This window comes from Phascolarctos cinereus, unplaced genomic scaffold (assembly GCF_003287225.1).
Source record: "Phascolarctos cinereus isolate Bilbo 61053 unplaced genomic scaffold, phaCin_HiC Scaffold_4;HRSCAF=312, whole genome shotgun sequence".
In the NCBI taxonomy this organism is placed as follows: domain Eukaryota; kingdom Metazoa; phylum Chordata; class Mammalia; order Diprotodontia; family Phascolarctidae; genus Phascolarctos; species Phascolarctos cinereus.
Genome location: NW_027555847.1, coordinates 684,468,611 through 684,486,952, shown reverse-complemented (window position 1 = coordinate 684,486,952; position 18,342 = coordinate 684,468,611). Strand labels below are relative to the sequence as shown.

Sequence of the window (18,342 nt, the reverse complement as noted above, 5' to 3'; positions counted from 1 at the left end):
AGATCTCTTCTTCTCTCCCCCCCCCCACCTTCCAGGGGCCTCTGTTGGACACCTATTGTCTCAGTCTGATGAAGGCACCTGGGACCTTGGCTATGAAGCCAGACAAATTCTAGCCTGTCTTAGACTTCAGTGGGCCCCTGAGAAGCCCTTAGAGCCTCTAGGTGCAAAATGTGTTCCATGGGGAAGACTTTGCAGATGCTAGGGGTCATTGGCCTAAGGACAAGGGACCTTCCCTACCCCCATCCCCAGCCTTTAGGCACTGTCAGCTCTCTGGGTGTGTATGACAGGAGAGCATATAGGGTAGGGGGGCATGATGGCGGACCTCCTAAGGGCAGCCTTGTTGAGTGAGTTTTGATAGTATTAGGGGCTCCACCTTGTGGCAGCTGCTAGCCACTGCATGGACTGCTCATCACAGAAATGGGGGGGAGGAAGGGGCTTCTGTGCTGAGGTTGGGGAAAATAAATCAGATGCCTTCCTCCTACAAAGACGTCAGGATGGTTGCAGGGGCTTCTTCAGAGTCTGTTCAAGGCGACAGAATCCATCTGTTCCCAGCCTCTCTGATCATCTGTATTCTAAGTCAGTATGGTTCAAACAATATCTGGCTACCCTGTCTATCCCATCTCCTGAATACAACTCCCTAGGGGTGGGTGTTAGCCACTTGTCCCAGGATTTGGGGGGCAATGCTCAAACTTTCATGGGTATTTTCACCCAGCCAGAAGATAGGGCCCCCTGTTTTCTGTAGGAGAGCATGCTCCTACTTCCCTTCTTTGGCTTTACCCTGAAAGAAGAGGGCCCCAGCTACTTCATTGGAATCACTCTGGTTTCCAGAGTAAACTCTTTAGGGAATTTATTCTCATGTATCTGGCAAAAAGGGAGCAGGGGCTACATATTCCCAGCATGCTCCTTGTGGAGTTCCTCATTGTCCAGCCACATTGAGCTCCTTCAGGTTGTAGGGGCAAAAGCTGGAGGGCCTATGGGCCAAGCCACCCTCATTAGGGTAGTCTCATTTCCTCCTTCACACTAGGGGACATCTGCCAGGCTGACCATGGACCAGTCACTTAAACTTTTGCCTTTGTATCTCTAAGCCCACTAGAACTTGCTGCCCTCACTTGGAATAAAGGACCTTGTCCCCTCGTATCCTTTCTTGTCTTTTGTACTAGCACTTGGATTTCCTTTCTCCTGGAAATGTCATGTGAAGGCCCCACCAAGTGACATTATTCATATGTCCCTGGGCTCATTTCTTTTATCTGCAGCTATAATGATAAGGCTGGCCTGGCTTGGCCAGGCTGATAAGATGCCTGTTAAAAGTTCATGCAGATCTCAGCCCCTTCCTGAGCTGGGAGCTAATGAAGATTTTAAATGGGGAGACCTCTTAGAAATAAGAGAAGTTCTTTTATCTCCCCTGGATGCTGTCACTCCCTCTGCCCTGAGCCATCTGGGGCTGTGGATTGGGGGATCAATCCTGCTGGCTTCAACTCAGCTGTAGCATCCTCTCTGAGAGCCTACCTCCCAGAGTCTTGGAGCTAGAAAGAACCTGAATCCGTCCATGACCTGGACTTCATGCCCAACCAGTGACCATTCAGCCTTCGGTGTTGGCGAAACCACAACCTCCAGACTGTCCCATCTGGTTCTGCCCTCTGGGCCATCTCATACACCAGCAAACTCCATGCATGGAGACAGAATAGGATATTTTACAGGTAACTATGAAACAATTCTCTAATTTTGCCAAGTCATATTTGGCATACTGGCTGAAAATGTGGGCTCTGAATAGCCCTTCAGATACTTAAAGGCTGCTGTTAGAATCCGCCCCCCTTCCCAACTCTTCTCCAGGCTAAACATCCCCTGTTCTTTGAACCAGCCCTGGTGTCATTCAGTTCAATTCAAATCAGCAAGCATTAAGTGCTTGTAAAACCAATGATACAAAGACAAAAACTGGACAGTCTGCACTCACTTTGTATTCATCTGGGAGGGCAGCTGGAAGCCCTCTGCTCCTCTCGTTACCCTCCTCTGGGTGTGTCCAGGTTTTCAATACCCTTCCTGAAATGCCATTTCCAGAACAGCAGAGCACAGCACTTTAAAGGAGGTTGGACTGGGGCAGAGTGCGTTGGGACTATCACTTCCTTATTCCTGGAAGCCAGGCCCCTCTCCAGATAACGTTGGCTTTGTTCCTCGGAGAAGCCTTGCTGGGCTGCCAAATCGTCTGAACCACCCCGGCTCAAGTTACATTGTACCTGACCTTGTACAACATCTGCCTATTAAATCATCCCCCCATCAGAATGTGAGCTCCTCAAGGGCCCACACTGGCTTCTCTCCTGCCTGCCTACCCACGCTGCCTCACCCCACCTCTGGTGGGGAGGACTTACTGATTAGCTGGCTGGGGTCAGTAAATCTGGCCTGGACCGCCAACAGAAGGAACGACACCCAGCCTGATCCCTGCTGGGACCTTTGAGCATCACGAGGACCAGACAACAGCACACAAAGAAAGAGCAGATCAGAAACCTCCCATCTCCTGGAAGGAGAAAAGGTGGGGAACGGTCCCTGTCTGGCCAGGATGGGATGAAGAAAGCTCTTGGTTCCTTCTTGGATTGAGGTAGGAAGCCTTCGTGAAAGGGAGAACTCCCCATCTGGTAGAATGTACCAAAAGTCACGGAATGGCGTTACTAGAGAGATCATCCCTTTGGTTTAACAGCTGAATCACGTATGGTCCTGGGAAGTGGCTCTAAGCTTCTTGGGGGAAGAGACTGTTTTATTGTGGGTTCTGTGTGTGCCCAGGGCCCTTTTGTTCAGGTGCTTAGTACTCATACTATTGAAATGACTTTCTGGGAGTCCCCTTGCTTGAGTGGCCCAGGCAGGACTTGAACCCAGGTCCTCTGACTCCCACATCCATTTTCCATTGCTCATTACTGCTTCTGTGTCTTTGACTAAGTTTCATAGAAATGTCTGCCGTCATCCCATTTTGCGAAGTAGGAAACCAAGGCCCTGAGAGGGAACGTTACTCACCCAAGGTCATGCAGCTAGACCCCTGTTCTTCTGATTCCAAGTCCAGTATTCTTTGTCCTGGACCCCATCTTGTCTCTCTAAGGGGACGTTTGCTCTCCTAGAAGTTGTCCCGGCTCTGACCCAGGTGTGGTGCAGGAGCAGCCCAGGGCGACAGAACAGCTTTAAAACTGTCACTGGTAGATTAGAGATAGAGAGCCCAGAGATTGGTGGGGCTGGAAGGAATCCCAGCAGTCACCCTGAGGGCAGAAGACACAAGGTCACACACAGAGTGTCCACAGCAGAGCCAGGTTCCCAGATTCTCAGTCCAGTGTTCTTTTCCACAACGCCAGGCTGTGTCCAGTCGACACCCAGCTGGCAAGGGCCCACAAGCAGAGGAGAGACGGACTGCACTCCCCAGATCAGTGTACCTCCCTTACATTTGCCAAAGTTTATTTCCTAAGGGCCCCTGCTCAGAGATTCTCAGTAGCTCCCAATCAACTCCAAAGATGAAGGCCTGAGTCCTCAGCCTGGTGTTTCAAGGCTTTTGTGACATTCCTCTGTTCATTTTCTGCTCCAGCTATACCAACCTTGGCATTCCATTTCCCTGTCTGGCCCCCATGCCCAAAATCCATTCCTTTCTTACATGGGCTTCCCTGAAGGCTCAGCTCAGGCATCCCTTCCTAACTACCATCTTCCCTCATCCCTCCACCTGTTAAGAGTTAGTGAACTTATCTGTGTGGTGTCTCACTCAGTCCCCAGGAGAACGTAAGATCTTGGAGGACAGGGACCATTTCTCCCAGTGCCCAGCACACAGTAGCTCCTTAATAAATGTATGGTGAATCGAGTTGATCAGTTGAGTTTCTGGGGCATGCTAGTGCCGCTGTCCTAGAGGCAGTTGGAGAGAGGGGTCTTGAACTTGGGAGATAAGTTGAGGCTAGGGATAGAGATGTGGGGGTCATCCCCAGAAGGTGAGCATCCATCCACTCTCCACCCTTCTGGATCTTCCTCTGCTCCCCAGCAGGCTTTAGAGACTCAAGGAAGGTTCTGGAAGCTGTTAAGCAAGACTTTGGTAGGTTTGGGGTTCCTGGGATGGCAGGTGTACGGATGAGCACGTTCTTGGGTCGTAGGTAGAGCTGGAAGAGCTGCCCACCACCCCCATCTTACAGAGGAGGAAATTAAAGCAGAGGTCATAGTGTCTGAGGCAGGATTTGAACTCAGGTCTTCATGACTCCCAAGTCCAGGCCCTATCCAGTATGCCACAATGATGCACGTCTCAGCTTATGTTAGGCAGGCAAATGAACGCAGCGATTTAGTAGTTAATCAACAGGCGTTGTATTAGGCGCTCTCTGTGTGCTAGGCACCATGTTCCATGACGAGGACGGCCAGTCAGTAAGCAGGACTGCCCTTACCCTCTCGAAGTTTACATTCCGTGGGGGAAAGCCAAGCTGGGAAGGGAGCCTTGTACAGAACTGTCAGAACTGAAGAGCTCTGGGCTGAATGGGTCCTTCTGTGAGCGTGGGCAGGGAGCAGAAGCTGGCTCCCAGAGGCAGCCTCTCGAGTCACACTCGTCTCTGATGTGGGGGGGAGGTTGGCCGGCACTGAAGGTCACCGCATTGAGCCACGCTGTCCCCAGAGGCTCTGTGCTCATTATCTCTCTGAGCAGATGCGGGGTCTCAGGGCTGATAAGTCGGAAGAACGCTTCTCATTCCTGGTTCAAGCCCTGGCTTCATTTCATTAACACTGGGCGTGGTGGTCTTCCTGGCACCAAATGGCTCCCCCAGAGGGGCAGGACGGCGGTGGGATAGCTTGGAGAGACACATCCTGATCTCCCCCTTTTCTGGAACCTCTGATGCTCCATGGTCTTTGTGGGGAGGGGGCAAGGAGAGATGGTCAGTGCCCACACCTCACACACCCCATGTGTCAACCAGGGGTCCTGGAGAAGGAGCAGAGGGTGGGCAGCAAGAGCCTTCCCCTGCAGCACGGTACAGGGGAGCATTTGTTGACTTGTCACAGGACCTGGATTTAAATCTCAGCCCTAAGAATTGACCTCGGACAAGTCCCTTAACTTCCCCGGGCCTCAGTTTCCTCATCTGTAAAATGAGGGGATGATTGGATTAGGTGACCCCTGAGTTCCCTTCCAGCTCTCAGATCATAGGATCCTAGTTTTAGAGCCAGAAGAGAACCTTAGAGGCCATTTTACAGATGGGGAAACTGAGGCCCTGAGAGAGGAAGTGATTCACCCAACATCACCCAGCTAGTGAGTGTCAGGATTTGAACAGTTGGGGCCTTCCAGACTCCAAAGTCTAATTCTCTGTCTACTGTGCTAGGCCCTGGAAATTCAAATTCCTCTCAGGAAGCTTGCGTTGCACTGGGAAGGCAGAGACATTAAGAGCAGCCCCAAATGGGAGCATAGCTCTCAATCAAGCCAGCAGGGCCTATCCTAAGAGAGAGACTATTTCATCTAGCTCTTTTATTTTACATATAAAGGGAACTGAGACCCAGGGAGTTGAGGGACTTTCCCAGGGTCACAGAGGCAGCAGATAGCAGGGTTGGAATTTGAACCCTGGCTTCTTTGACTCCAAATCCAGCTCTCTTTCCACGGCCCTTTGGGCTTCGTTTGGGGGGGGAGGGAGAAGGTCAATGTCCTCCCCGCCCCCGCCCCCGGCTGCTGGCCACCAGATGGGCTTTTCTCTTCATCTTCCAGTCAACAAGGAAAACGTCTGTCGATAAGAAGAGCCGACATTTGCATAGCCCAATAAAGTTTACAGTCACTGTACATGTAATATCCCATTGATTCTGCAGCAAGTTTATGATGTAGGCGCTTCTATTATTGTTAAGCCCAGGGAAATTCACTTACAGCTCGTGTCGGGAGACTTGAACCCAGATCTCCACTGGCTCCATTATAAACACCCAGTGGCCTGTGGTCTGCAGCCAGATGGATGAGCTTGCACGTGCATTACCTGATCCCCCGTTGGGTCCACCCCACACCCCCATGGCTTACCCATCCATCCCATAATGTGCCCGACAGTCCCTGAGCCGGGCTCCTAGCCAGGCCCCTCCCCTTCCCCTCGCTCACGTTGGGCCCTCGGGGCCTCCCTGATGGCCTGCTAGACTGTGACAGAGAAACTATCTCCTTCGTTAGCCAGCTCTGCTCCCCTCCAAGTAATTAAGGCTTCACAGATGTGAGAACATCTGCTCATCTGAGCTCCAGCCCTTACCAGGAGTCGTGCTCGCAAATCTGGCCCCGGCAGCTAGTGCCGTCTCGTTGGCGGCGGGAGCAGAAGGGATGGGGTTTTAGACCGAATCTTCTCCAGGGCTTGGGGAGAGACGGGACCCGGGGTCTAGAGCATGCTCATGGAACAGATGAGGAGGCACTGGCGTTTAGCTAGTCTCTCCAAAAAATCCCCTTGTCTCATAAACTGGATCGTTCAGCCCGGGGACTTTCCATCCTTTTTAGCTTGCTCGTTCATTGCTTGCAGAGGACAAGAAGAGTTTCAGATTTTTAGAGCTGGCAGACACCTTGTGTCAGCTGATCTAGTTTCATCATACAGCTTAGGAAACTGAGGCTCCGGGAGTGAGGATAACTTCCAGGAAAAGTAACTGAAAACATCCGGTGCTGGGCCGAGAGTCAGGAAGACTGGAGTTCAAATCCAGCCTCAGATACTAGCAATGTGACCCTAGGCAAGTCACTTAACCTGTGGATGGGTTTCCCCCACTTTAAAATGAGGATAATAACAGCACTTGACTTACCTGAAGGGTTGCTAAGAGGATCAAATGAGATAATATTTCCAAAGGGCTTAGTATAATGCCTGGCATATTGTAGGATAAATAGAAATGCTTATCCCTTTCCCTCATCCTATTCCCCATGGGAATCGATGCCTCTTTTGGGGGGGTCAATGCGTCTTTCAGACATCAGTGTTTCGCATTGTGACTGGGAGGATGGTAGAGTCAAAGTGCTATGTCCAGTACAGACTGTATGGGATTAGAAGGGTCTTTAGGGATTGTCAGTCAGAGGATCACAGATTAAATCAATCTGTTAGTCAGTCAACAGTCATTTATTGAGTACTGCTGTGGTAAACACTGGGGATACAAAAGCAACAGTCCTTGGGAGTGGGTGGGTGTGTGTGTGTGTGTGTGTGTGTGTGTGTGTGTGTCTGTCGGGAGGTCAGTGTTTGCAAGATACGCACAAAATAGTTAGAATTTGAGGGGCAGGGTCACTAGCAAAATCCTGGGGGGATCAGGAAAATCCTGGGAGAGAACTTGGAAGCCAACTGGTACAGCCCCGTCATTTACAGACCAGAAACCGAAGAAAGCAGGTGACTTGTCCCCACTCACCGCATATAGGGGCAGAGCTGGGTCTTGAACCCAGGTCATTAGTACAATAGAAATTAGACTGTTTCCACTGTGTGCCTGCTTGACAGCTCCACACCATCCAGGACAAGTCAGTAACTCCCACTGAACTTCATATGGTTCATCCATAGAGTAGAAATCATAATCGTTGCCCTCTTCCTCCGTGGGGTACTTATTTATTTATTTGTTTGTTTATAGGCACTTGGGGTTAAGTGACTTGCCCAGGGTCACACAGCTATAAGTGTCAAGTGTTTGGTCTGAGGCCAGTTTTGGACTTAGGTCCTCCTGACTTCAGGGCCGGTGCTCTATCCACTGAGCCGCCTAGCTGCCCCTCGTGGGGTTGCTTTTAGCCCAGTGCTTTGTAATCCAGGAAGCTCTATATAAACATAATGGACAGTTACTGGCTCTGGCACCTCCCCCTCAAGGGTTAACCTTCCTACCACTCCCTGTTCTTATACACACCTATTTGTGTAGATATTGTCTCCCACAGTAGAATGGAAGCTCCTTGAGGGCAGGGACTGTTTTTGTCTTTCTTTGTCTCCTCTGTGCCCAGCACAGCCAGGATACTCCATAAATGCTTGTTAATTAGCAGATGGATTAAACTGTCTGAGCCTGACTGTTCCAGGTGCTAGAGCTGGGCCATCCGTGAGCTGTTTCCGTGGGCATGGGTCAGTGTCTGCGCCTCTCTGAGAAGGGTGGGACAGAAACTAGGCTTGACATGCCCGGGGCTCCGTTTTCAGAGCGAGATGGGAATCAGAGATAGCCGAGGCTGTCATCAGGACCAAACTAGAAGGCCCAAGCTGGAAGGGAGACACTAGCCAGCTCCTTACCCCCAGTATGTGTCCCTCGGGAGGAAGGCCTGGCCCATAGCATCTCCCACCCCCTCGGCCACCCAGCCCCTTGGGACAAGGGGAGGTAGCTCTCATCCAAGAGCCCACAGCCTCATTCATACAAACTTCCCTGAGCTTTTCATTTCATACCTTGTCGAGGTCCAGTGGTCCAGCCAGGGCTGTCAGTAAAAGGAAAAACAAGTAATCGAGCTGTTCTCAAGCTGGTGGGGGAGGGGTGGCCATGAATCAGGAAGGAGAGAGAACAGGACGCCCCAAACCTTTGGGGACCCTCTGGCTCCAGCTCGGCTGGAACCTTGCAGGAAAAGTTCCTGCAGTGGTTTTAATTTGGCAGTTTCCTTTGTAAACAAATAAACGAGGCCTCGGGTGGCTGGAGAGTGGGATAATAGGAACCTGATTGGGAAAAGGATTGAAGTGAGGGAATGCTTCCCCAGAGCTTGGTAATTGGGAAAATGCACACGCTGGCCTGGTCTGCATTGTGGGGGCCCCCACTTGAGGCTCAGCTGCACCTGAGTTAGCTAGCTGTAGGCTGGGGGCAGGATGGGGTGCTGCATGCGTAGATAGTGCTCCCTGGGTCTCCACACAGTTACGGTAACTCTTACCCAAATGCCCCACTGGGCGCCTGGGGACCTGCACTGTTGAGGGAGGATGAGGAGGGGGATTCTTGCAGGCCTCTCAGCGTATGATTGTGTGTCTGTATAGACGGAAGCCTTACTTGGAGCGCTTCCCAGAATCCGGGCCTTGTGCACATATGTGCTTGTACGGGATAGCTAGATGGTTCATAGGTCTGTGGGCCTGGAGTCAGGAGGACCTGAGTTCAGATCCAGCCTTAGACACTAGCTGTGTGACCCTAGGCAAATCTGTTTGCTTTAGTTTCCTCCTCTATAAAATGGGGATCATCAGAGCACTACCTCCCAGGGGTTTTGTGAGAATCAAATGAGAAAATCTAGGTAATGTAATATCTGTAAAAGAGCTGACACGTGGTGGACGCTGTATAAATGTTAGCAATGATAATGTGTGTGCCTGGGGGTCACACCTGGCATCCCTGTCTGCTTCTCTGGGGGAGTCATCGCAGGTAACCACGTACACGTTCCTACGGTGGCGATGCATTGGAAATCTTCTAGACTTAGTGATTTTGCTTTTGCTGAAAGGAGTGGCGTTTTGGGGGAAATGGGGGGGACGGGTCCTTCTCTAGCTGGCTTCTGGAAGTGCTGTCTCCTTATTCATGAAGGGGAATCCTGAGTGAGGCCTGTGCAGCCTCGGGCTGAGCCTCATCCCCATCCCCATCCCCCTGTGAATGCACACATTTCTTGCCGATGCCTAGATGTGTGAATTCTCTCACCCTTGCTGGCTACTAGGGGTGGGGACTGTGTCCTCCAGGGAGTACGTGGCTCAGGTTTCATAGAGTGACAGTCAGAGGTGGAAGCCTCCTCAGAGAGGCTCAGCTGCCTCATCTTACAATTGAGGAAATCGAGACCCAGGGAAAGTAGGTTGACTTGGCCAAGGTCACATAGATAATTACCCCAGAGTGGAATTTGTATCTAGGCACCCTGGCTACTCCCATTGTGTCATGGTGTTACCTCCTTTCTCCCTTCTCCTCAACTACAGTGTCCTGAGGGTCAGAGAATACAATGGGGAGCCCCTGCTATTGGTCCTGTGCAGGGCATGCTTAGGATTGGGGATCCTCTTGGCTTCCTCTGCAGAAGGTTCGACCTGGAAGCCCAGCCTAATCATCCCAGAGTGACTGGGTTGTTCCTGGCTGGATATTAAGGGGAGTGGAGTAATGGGCCCTAATGGGCCCTGATCCTTCATGGGTCATTCTGAAACACATACACACACACACACACTCTCTCTCTCTCTCTCTCTCTCTCTCTCTCTCTCTCTCTCTCTCTCTCTCTCTCTTCCGTGCTACCAAAAGCACCTAACTCTCACAGCCCCCTCCCTTAGGAGACGAGAGAGTTGGTCTCCATCACCCAGGGGGCCGTCCCAGCTCTAAATCCATGATCTTCCCAAAGAGCAATCCATAAGCATTTGTTAAGAACCTGCTGCATTAGGATCTGGACTTAGCTTCAAGAAAAGGAAGGGGAAAAAAGCTGGAGCATGGATGATTCTGGGTCTGCACCATTTCCTTTCTTGACCTCCATCTTCCCCCAACACATCCTAACAGTTGGAGGGCCTGGATTCATCTCCTGCCTCTATTTTCTGACTGACTCCCTGGGTGACCTTTGGCAAATTTCATCTCCTGGGTCTCAGTTTCCTCAACTGTAAAATGGGAGGGGTGGGTTTTTCTAGCCCCCGAGGTCCCTTCCAGCCCTAGCTGTATGAGCTCCTCGCTCCCCACCTTCCTATTTGTGGCTTTGTCAGAAATTGGTACAATTCCTAGTTCTCTGGATTTACTGTGGTTTTTATAAGCTGCAACTCAGGGTCCCTCATCAAAGCACAAGTGAGCCCAGCAGGGCATGATGTATGTTTTTCTCATCCCAGCTCTGCCAAGCCCTTGGGGCTCTCATTAGATGGTGGCAGTGGCTCAGTGGAAGAAGATCCTGAGGTGAGCCTGGGGCAGCCTTGCAGGGTAATAGAGGCAGGCCCCCCCTCCAAGTTCCAAAGCCGTGTCTACCTGCCTCCAGGATGCTGGCCTTTGGATGTCCCCCTGGCAGTCTAAAGACACAGGCTGGGACCCTGTGGCTAATGATCCAAGATCAGAGGTATCTCAGCCACAGATAGAGTGGCCGTGTCACTGCTTTGCTCAAGAAATTACTTGGCTTCCTGTTGCCTGCTGGATAAAATACCAACTTCTGTTCGTCATTTAAAGCCCTTCATAATCTTACTTCAGCCTACCTTTCTAGGCTTATTAAAACAACAGTAATAAAAATAAATAGCTATCATTTATATAGCACTTTAAGGTTGGCAGAGTGCTCTACAAGTGTCACACTTGATCTTCACAGTAACCCTGGGAGCTGGGTGCTGTTCTGCCCATTTTACAGATGACAAACTGAGGTGGAGTGACTTGCCCAGAGTCCCATTGCCGGTAGGGTGCTGGGGCCTGGCGCCCTGATTGCTGCACTCCTTAAGCTGCCCAGCATGCTTGTTCATTATTTTTCCTCTCCTACTGTTCTGTGCAACCAAACTGGCTTACTTTGCGTTTCTTGTACACAGCATTACTGTTTCCCTGCCTTTGTATGTATAGACTGTTCCCCTGCCTCAAATCAAGAGGCATTTTCTTAGGCACTTAGGACCAGGCACTGGGCTAAGGATCCCGTGCGCTCAACCACTATCATGGGGGGGGGTGCAAAACCAGCCCTTGCTCTCAAAAGTTCTTATGTTCTCCTCCTAGAAGTGATACATCCTGCCTACAGATAAGTTTTTAAGGGGATTTGTAGAGGAAGAAAGAATTGAGAACCAGGGGAAACACCAAAAGGCTTCTCATAGAAAGTGGCCTGATGGTCTGCCCTGTTTCAATGAACCATTGAATGAAAAAAAAAGTATTAAGCATCGAGCGCCATGCTAAACCTTAGAGGTCAAAATGGAGACAGTCCCTGCTCTCAAGGCACTCCTATTCTAAAGGCAGAGACAACACAGGGAAGGGCCCAGTGGTCCTCAGGGTGCACCAGCTAAACAGACCTTCTGGAACCATCTCTGTGCCAGGGCTGTGCTCTTGCCACCCCCATGCCCCAGCAACTAGCGCCACCTGGTTCCTCTTGTCTAGCACCTCCCTTTCCTCACTGCCCTTCTATATGCACTCAAGGGTAAATGAGCTTTGAAGAATTTATTCCCAAAGGGTCAAGGTACCATGGACAGCAGCATGGCACAATGGGTTAAATACTACCCTTGGAATCTGCAAGTCTAAGGTTTGAATTCTCCCTTGGATTTTTAATAGCAGCATGACCTTGGCCAAGTCCTTTTCTCTGTTGCATTGCCTATAAAATAGGGATGATAATCATATAAGATTGATGTGGGGAGAACTCATTAGGTTTATAGCCCAAGAAGCTGGAATCTGTTCAAATCACTTAACCTTTGGCCCTCAGTCTCCTGGTCTATAAAATGGGAGGAGGGGTTGAATTGGATTGGTCTTCTGGGGTCCCTCCCATTTCTAAATGTAGGATCTTGTGATGACATAAACTACTTTACCAACTTCAAAGGCTGTAGAAATGTTATCATTGTTATCATATTCATTATGTATGTTTTGCTGAACAAAATCACAGCCCACTTTTGTAAACTGGTCGGTTCCCAAGTCACTAATAAATAACCTGCCTGGTTAAGCCCAGTGTCTGGGCCTCTTGGCCATGTTGGTGTATAAGACGTCTGCCATCCCAACAAAACCTAGCCACAGTGGGCTCCAAGCCCCATCCTCATCTCTCTGCTTGGAAGCTGTGGTTCTATATCTTGATACCTACCTGGGCCCTCCTTTTAAAGCCCACACCACACCTGCTGCTTATATGGAATGGATATCAACACCTAGTCAGGTCCTACATTCACAGAATTTAGGTTTGGAAGGAACCTCGGGAACTGTCTCCTTCAACCTATATGGGAAAGAAATCCCAACTATAACATCCCTGCCCAGGTGCTATCTGTCCTGTGCTTGAAAACCTCGAGAAAAGGGAAGCCCACTCCCTCCTGGGGCAACCCATTGTGCTGTGGGACCACTTATTCAGCTAAAATCGATATCTATAACTTCCACCCTCTGGAACCAATTTTACAGATAAGGAAACTGATGCCTTTTATGCACAAAGGCCCTTTGGGTGTTTGAAGACACCCGTCATCCTTTCCAGCCTTCTCACTTCCAGGACAACATCTCCTGTTCTTTCAGCTCCTCACCTAACGTGTCCTCCAGCAGTTAATACATTCCTTACTGGAGGACCCTGGAGGTGACACATTGGTGGCTTATCTTTAGCTCTGAGCTCTGGAATGTCCTGAGGGATGATAACCAGACTTTTCCTGCAAAATCCAGAGCCTCTCTGCTGTCTAGGGTCTATAGGGCAAAGGGCAAGTCTTCTGACTTGTCTCTAGCCGTGTTCCTGAAAGATCCAGAGCCTCTCTGCTGTCCAGAGTCTATAGGGCAAAGGGCAAGTCTTCTGACTTGTCTCCAGCCCTGTTCCAAACGTGGTGTGGATGGCCCAAGACCTTAACTGCCCATAGGACTGATACCTGTAGAGATTCCTCTATAGCTTTCAGTTGTCTTTGTTACTAGGGGGAACCATGGAAAGCATCCTCCAAAAGGGAGGCAGTGTGGTATATAAGGGGAAACCCTGGCTTTGCCATCAGATGGCCTTGCCCTGCTGATTATATATGACCTGTGGCAGGGAACTTCCTTCTCTAGGCCCCTGTTTTTTCCTTTGTAAAATCGAGGGCTGAATAAAATGATCTTTCTATCCAAATTAATGATCCAGTTTTTAAAAGGCAGAAAATTAGTTTATTTTCATGCTTACAGGTGAATATGGCCATGTCTGACAGTTGGGTCCAGTTTGTCTGAGACTGCTTATTCAGAAGGAAGGGGGGGGGGTGCTGTCTCCTTTCCATATCTTGCGCCTACTCCAAGTAGGTCATCAAAAGCATTGCCTTTCAGATGTACATAGTGTATGACATTTAACCGAGCTGAACTGCCTTCTCTCCCTAAGTCTGCTTGTGGTCTGTCGGGGCTTCTGAAACTTTTTCTACTCTAGACCCCTTCGGTGCTTCTTAAAGCCCCATATGGGGTCTCGACCTACAGTTTAAGAAGTGCTGAAAGAGATATATCGTAGTCTAAGGTAAAGAGACTCTTCTTGTTCCACCTTTATTTTTTCAGTTACAGTAAGCATCAGTGACAGAGATAACACCAGCCAGGGAGTTCTATTTTAGGAAAGCCATGGACAAGCTAGAGCAGGTAGAGGAAGGCAGCCAGGAAGGTGAAAGCACCCTAAAAACCTGCCACGTGCAGAGTGAACTAAGGAGCCGGGGGGGGGAGGGGTAGCCTGGGTGGGGAGCAGAAGATTCTAGCAGTCTTCATTTATCTGTTTTTTTATTCTGTTTTGTTTTTTTGTTTTGGTTAGGCAATGGAGTTAAGTGAACTGCCCAGGGTCACACAGCTAGTAAGTGTTATGTGTCTGAGGTCAAATTTGAACTCGGGTCCCCCGGAATCCAGGACCGGTGCTCTATTCACTGTGCCACCTCGCTTCCCCAGTCTTCATTTATCGGAAGGACCATCAAATGAACAAGAGATGACAAATTGGTTCCATGTGGCTCTGTTGTGTAAAACTAGGAACACTTGGGGAATTACAGAGAGGCAGATTTCAGCTTGATATAAGGAAGACTTTTCTAATGAACAGAGAACTGTTGAATAGACTGGTCCAAAGGCAATGACCTCCCCATCCATCACTGGAGATATCCAAGCAGACTTGGGCGATGGAAGGGCTTCCAGGTTCTAGATGGGAGAGTGTCCAGCTTAAGTGCTGAGGACCTACCCTGTTCTGAGATTCTGTGACTGTTAAACAAGGGAGGTTTCTGTCAAAATGGAGTTGAAATAAGTCCCCAGTGGTGTCGATGATTCCAGAAGAAAGGCAGGGGAGGGTAACTCACAAGATTTGGTTTAGAAACTGGGCCACCATCTGGGTGGTTGCTGGGGGTGAAGAGGAGGAGGCAGGATCCCTGACTCCTTCCTCCCTGCATGTGTGATGTTGGAGGTAGGAGAAGACGCTGATACCCAAGACTCCCACCCATAGGTAGAAGACACATCTGGGCCGCCGGCTCCATTCTCTTGCCCAAGAGTAGCGTGACTCTTCCATGTTGTCTCTCCCAGTAGACTGTAAACTCTTGAAGGCAAGGAGTTTGAAATCGTCTTTTGCGTTTTGTTTGTGTATTTAGTCTTTGCATCCCCAGTGTCTAATGCATAAGCGGATTTAATCATGCTTATTAATTGACTCAGGAGCTGAGCAGCTATACTATTTATGATCAGTTTTGGAAGACTCCCTGGAAGAAGGCAAATATGTTATGGATGGGGAGGGACATCATTGACATAACTTGGTTTATCCAGTGTACTCACTGTATGTATAAGGTGTTGAAGGGGGCATTGGGCGTGTTCCTACTTGTGTGGTCCATTCCATAGGGCCTTATCCAGATTTAGAAGGGTCTACATGAGGAAGTTGAGGCCCAGAGAGGTTAGGCCAGTGGGCCTTATAGAGCCTGTGCCTTCTTCTACCATACCCCAGGAAGTCATGGGAGAGCCTGGAGTCTGAGAGGGGAGAATGGAAAGATATATTCGAACACTCGAAATTCAAAGCTCTCTAACATTTCCTCCTTCCTGTGTTTCAGGCCTCCGTAGGCTCTGAGAAACTCTTCGCTCCTGCAGCTAGTAAAGGTAAGAGATTTCACATACCTCACTCCCACCCCTGCCCCATACCATCCTTGGACCTACATGGGTGGCCATCCCCATTTGCCCCATTGGGTCTCAGTCTCCCCATTTGTGAAATGAGGAGTCAGGTTTTGCCTTTCCTTGGAGAGGGTTAGCGCCTCCATCCAGTAGGGTTTTGAGTCCCTGGACAGAGAAAGGTAAAAGCAAACAACCCTGTCAATGCCTCTGGAATGAATCGGAGCAATACCACCAGAATCCAGCCTGTTTAATTATTCATCAGGAGTGCGCCAGCCAAAATTGGTTTTTGATTTAAAGCATCCAGGAGTCAGATGTGTTGGGGGAGGACAGTACCAGATGGGAAGCAGGGAGGGGACATCAAGAGGAAAGATGTGGGGGTGTGTGTGTTTTGTGAAAACAGAGGTTCATTCATCTCACCTGTGCCTAGGGTAGCCATGAGCCCAGTGCCCACATTGCCTCCAACAATGTCAATGCAGTTTCATTGCATTTCCAATGACTATCCTCTTTTATTTACAACCATGGATTTTACAGAGCTGGCTGTGGATAGGGGAGAGGTGAAATAGGGATTGTCCTCCCAGGACTTATTTTCTGCTGGTAGGACTATGTCTGGCCTGTTTTCTATATGCTATCCTACCACCTATTACCTAGAAAGTCTGGGACACCCTTATTCATTAATTGTTATGGGGGAAGGGGTCAAAGGGGACATGGCCCTGTCTTCACAGATGGCGTCAGCCCCTGCCCCAACCAGGGCCTCCTTGGTGAGCTTTGCTGTAGCTAATTAAAAACCTAAATTAAATAAGCATTTCATTTCTTTTCTTTCTTTCTTTCTTTCTTTCTTTCTTTCTTTCTTTCTCTCTCTCTCTCTCTCTCTCTCTCTCTTTCTTTCTTTCTTTCTTTCTTTCTTTTTGTTAAAGAAAAGTCAGAGCTACTGGGCCCTCTTTTTGTTGTCTGTATCAGGAATCATCCTCTTAACCAGAAAGGCCAGAACATGGCTAGTAGAGAATGGATATGCCAAAGATAAGGAAGAAGACAGGAGAGTACCTGGTTGCCTTGGGTCACTTCCCATCCCCAGGCCCAGATAAACTGCATAGATATGGAAGGTCCCGGCTGCTGACAGAGCTACCCCAGGCATAGAGTAGAACAGGTGTAGCCTTGATTAAAAACAGAGAGAGAACGGAGTTTGCATATCTAGGCAGGTGGGGTTGACTTTAGTTACTTGAAAAATTCTAAAACATACTATTGAAGGGATGGTTAGTGAATGTCAAGAAAAGGAAGTGGTGGTCACAAAGGGCCAGCCCAGCTTCATCCAGGACAGGTCATGCCAGGATAACCTTATTTCCTATTTTTGGGTGGGGATAATAGGCGGGCAGGTCATGGGGAAGCTGTAGGTACAGGTCTTCAGAGATAGTAGCAAAGTTTTTGTACTGTTTGAATAGATGAGCTAGAGGGATGTGGGCTGGGTGGCCGTCCGGTTTAATGGGTTCGAACCTGGTTGAATGGCTGTCTGCAGAGAGCGGTTCTTTGCCTGTTTAAAAGGAAGTCTATGGTGAAATGCCCTTGGGCTCTGCCTTTGGGATTGTGCTAATCAACATTTTTTTTAAAAACTGACATCTAAATAAAGGCATAACTGGCATCCTTATCAGTTTAGGGGATGACACAAAACTGGGAGGGAAAACTAACCCGTTGGGTGGCAGATTAAGGATCAAAAAAAAAAGATCTCAACAGACCAGAATGTTGGGCTGGACTTAATCATTGGGACAAATGTAAAGTATTGCCTTTGGGTTCAAAAAATCAGTTTCAGAAGGTTCAAGATTGGGGAGAAGCATGATTGATGGCAGTTTGTCTGAAAACCCAAGGAGTTTAATGGACTACGACAACCCCAAAAAGCTAATGTAATTTAAGGCTGCTTTAAGAGAGGGATGGTAGGTAGGGACAGGGAACCGCTGTGCATGTAGAGTATGTATTGTGTCCAATTCTGTATGCCACATTTTAGGAAGGATATTAACAAACTGGAGGGGATGCAGAAGACAACCAGAATGGGGAAGGGTCTCAAAGTCATGTCAGTTGAGGATCACCTGAAGCAACAGTGGTTGTTTAGCCTAGAGAAGAGCAGACATTGGTGGAGAGGGATGAACATGACAGTGGTCACCACAGGGATGAGAGGTTATCCTTCTTCTTCTCAGTCCCAGAGGCTAAAGCTAAGAGCAGTGGGTAAAAGGTGTTAAGGCACAGGGCTCAGTGTAAGAAGAATGGAAAAAAGAAAACTTTGAATTAGAGCCAAGTCAGAGGATGACGTCCTGCCTGGGCTGTGTTGGCTTCTCCTAGCTAGAGATCTAGCAATAACCACTTGTCTAGGGGTGTTATCATGAGGAATCTTGTTCAGGCACGACATTGCCCTAGATGGTGTCTAAAGTCTCTACCAATGGCCAGATTCTCATTGATGCTTAGGCAGCTAGGTGGCGCTGGACCTAGAGTCAGGAAGACCTGTGTTCCAGTCCTGTCTCAGACATTTACCAGCTATGTGACCCTCGGCCAGTCACTTAACCTCGGCCTCAGTTTCTTCATCTATAAAATGAGATAATAATAGCACCTACCTTGGGGTTATTGTGAGGGCCAAATGAGATGATATTTAAAAAGTGCTTTGTAAGCCTTAAAGCACTAAATAAATGTTAGCTCTGGGGTTATCAAGGGGCTGTGCTCAGCATAGGAGCACAGCACAAGACTGAGTCAGGAGCAGACAACTTGCCTGAGGCAGTTTGTGGGTGGCAGAAGTGTCTCATAAATACTGAATTTGCCTAGTTTATGTTGGGTTAGAATTATGAA

The 18,342-nt window shown here is 49.1% G+C and overlaps 1 protein-coding gene across 1 annotated transcript in view; it reads left to right on the top strand.

Annotated features, from left to right (window-relative positions):
- FBRSL1 (fibrosin like 1) overlaps positions 1 to 18,342 on the top strand; it is a 318,374-nt gene that overhangs the window by 269,191 nt on the left and 30,841 nt on the right. The window contains 1 exon segment of the mRNA XM_021004315.2: positions 15,462 to 15,507. Within this exon segment, the coding sequence (XP_020859974.1) occupies positions 15,462 to 15,507 (46 nt within the window).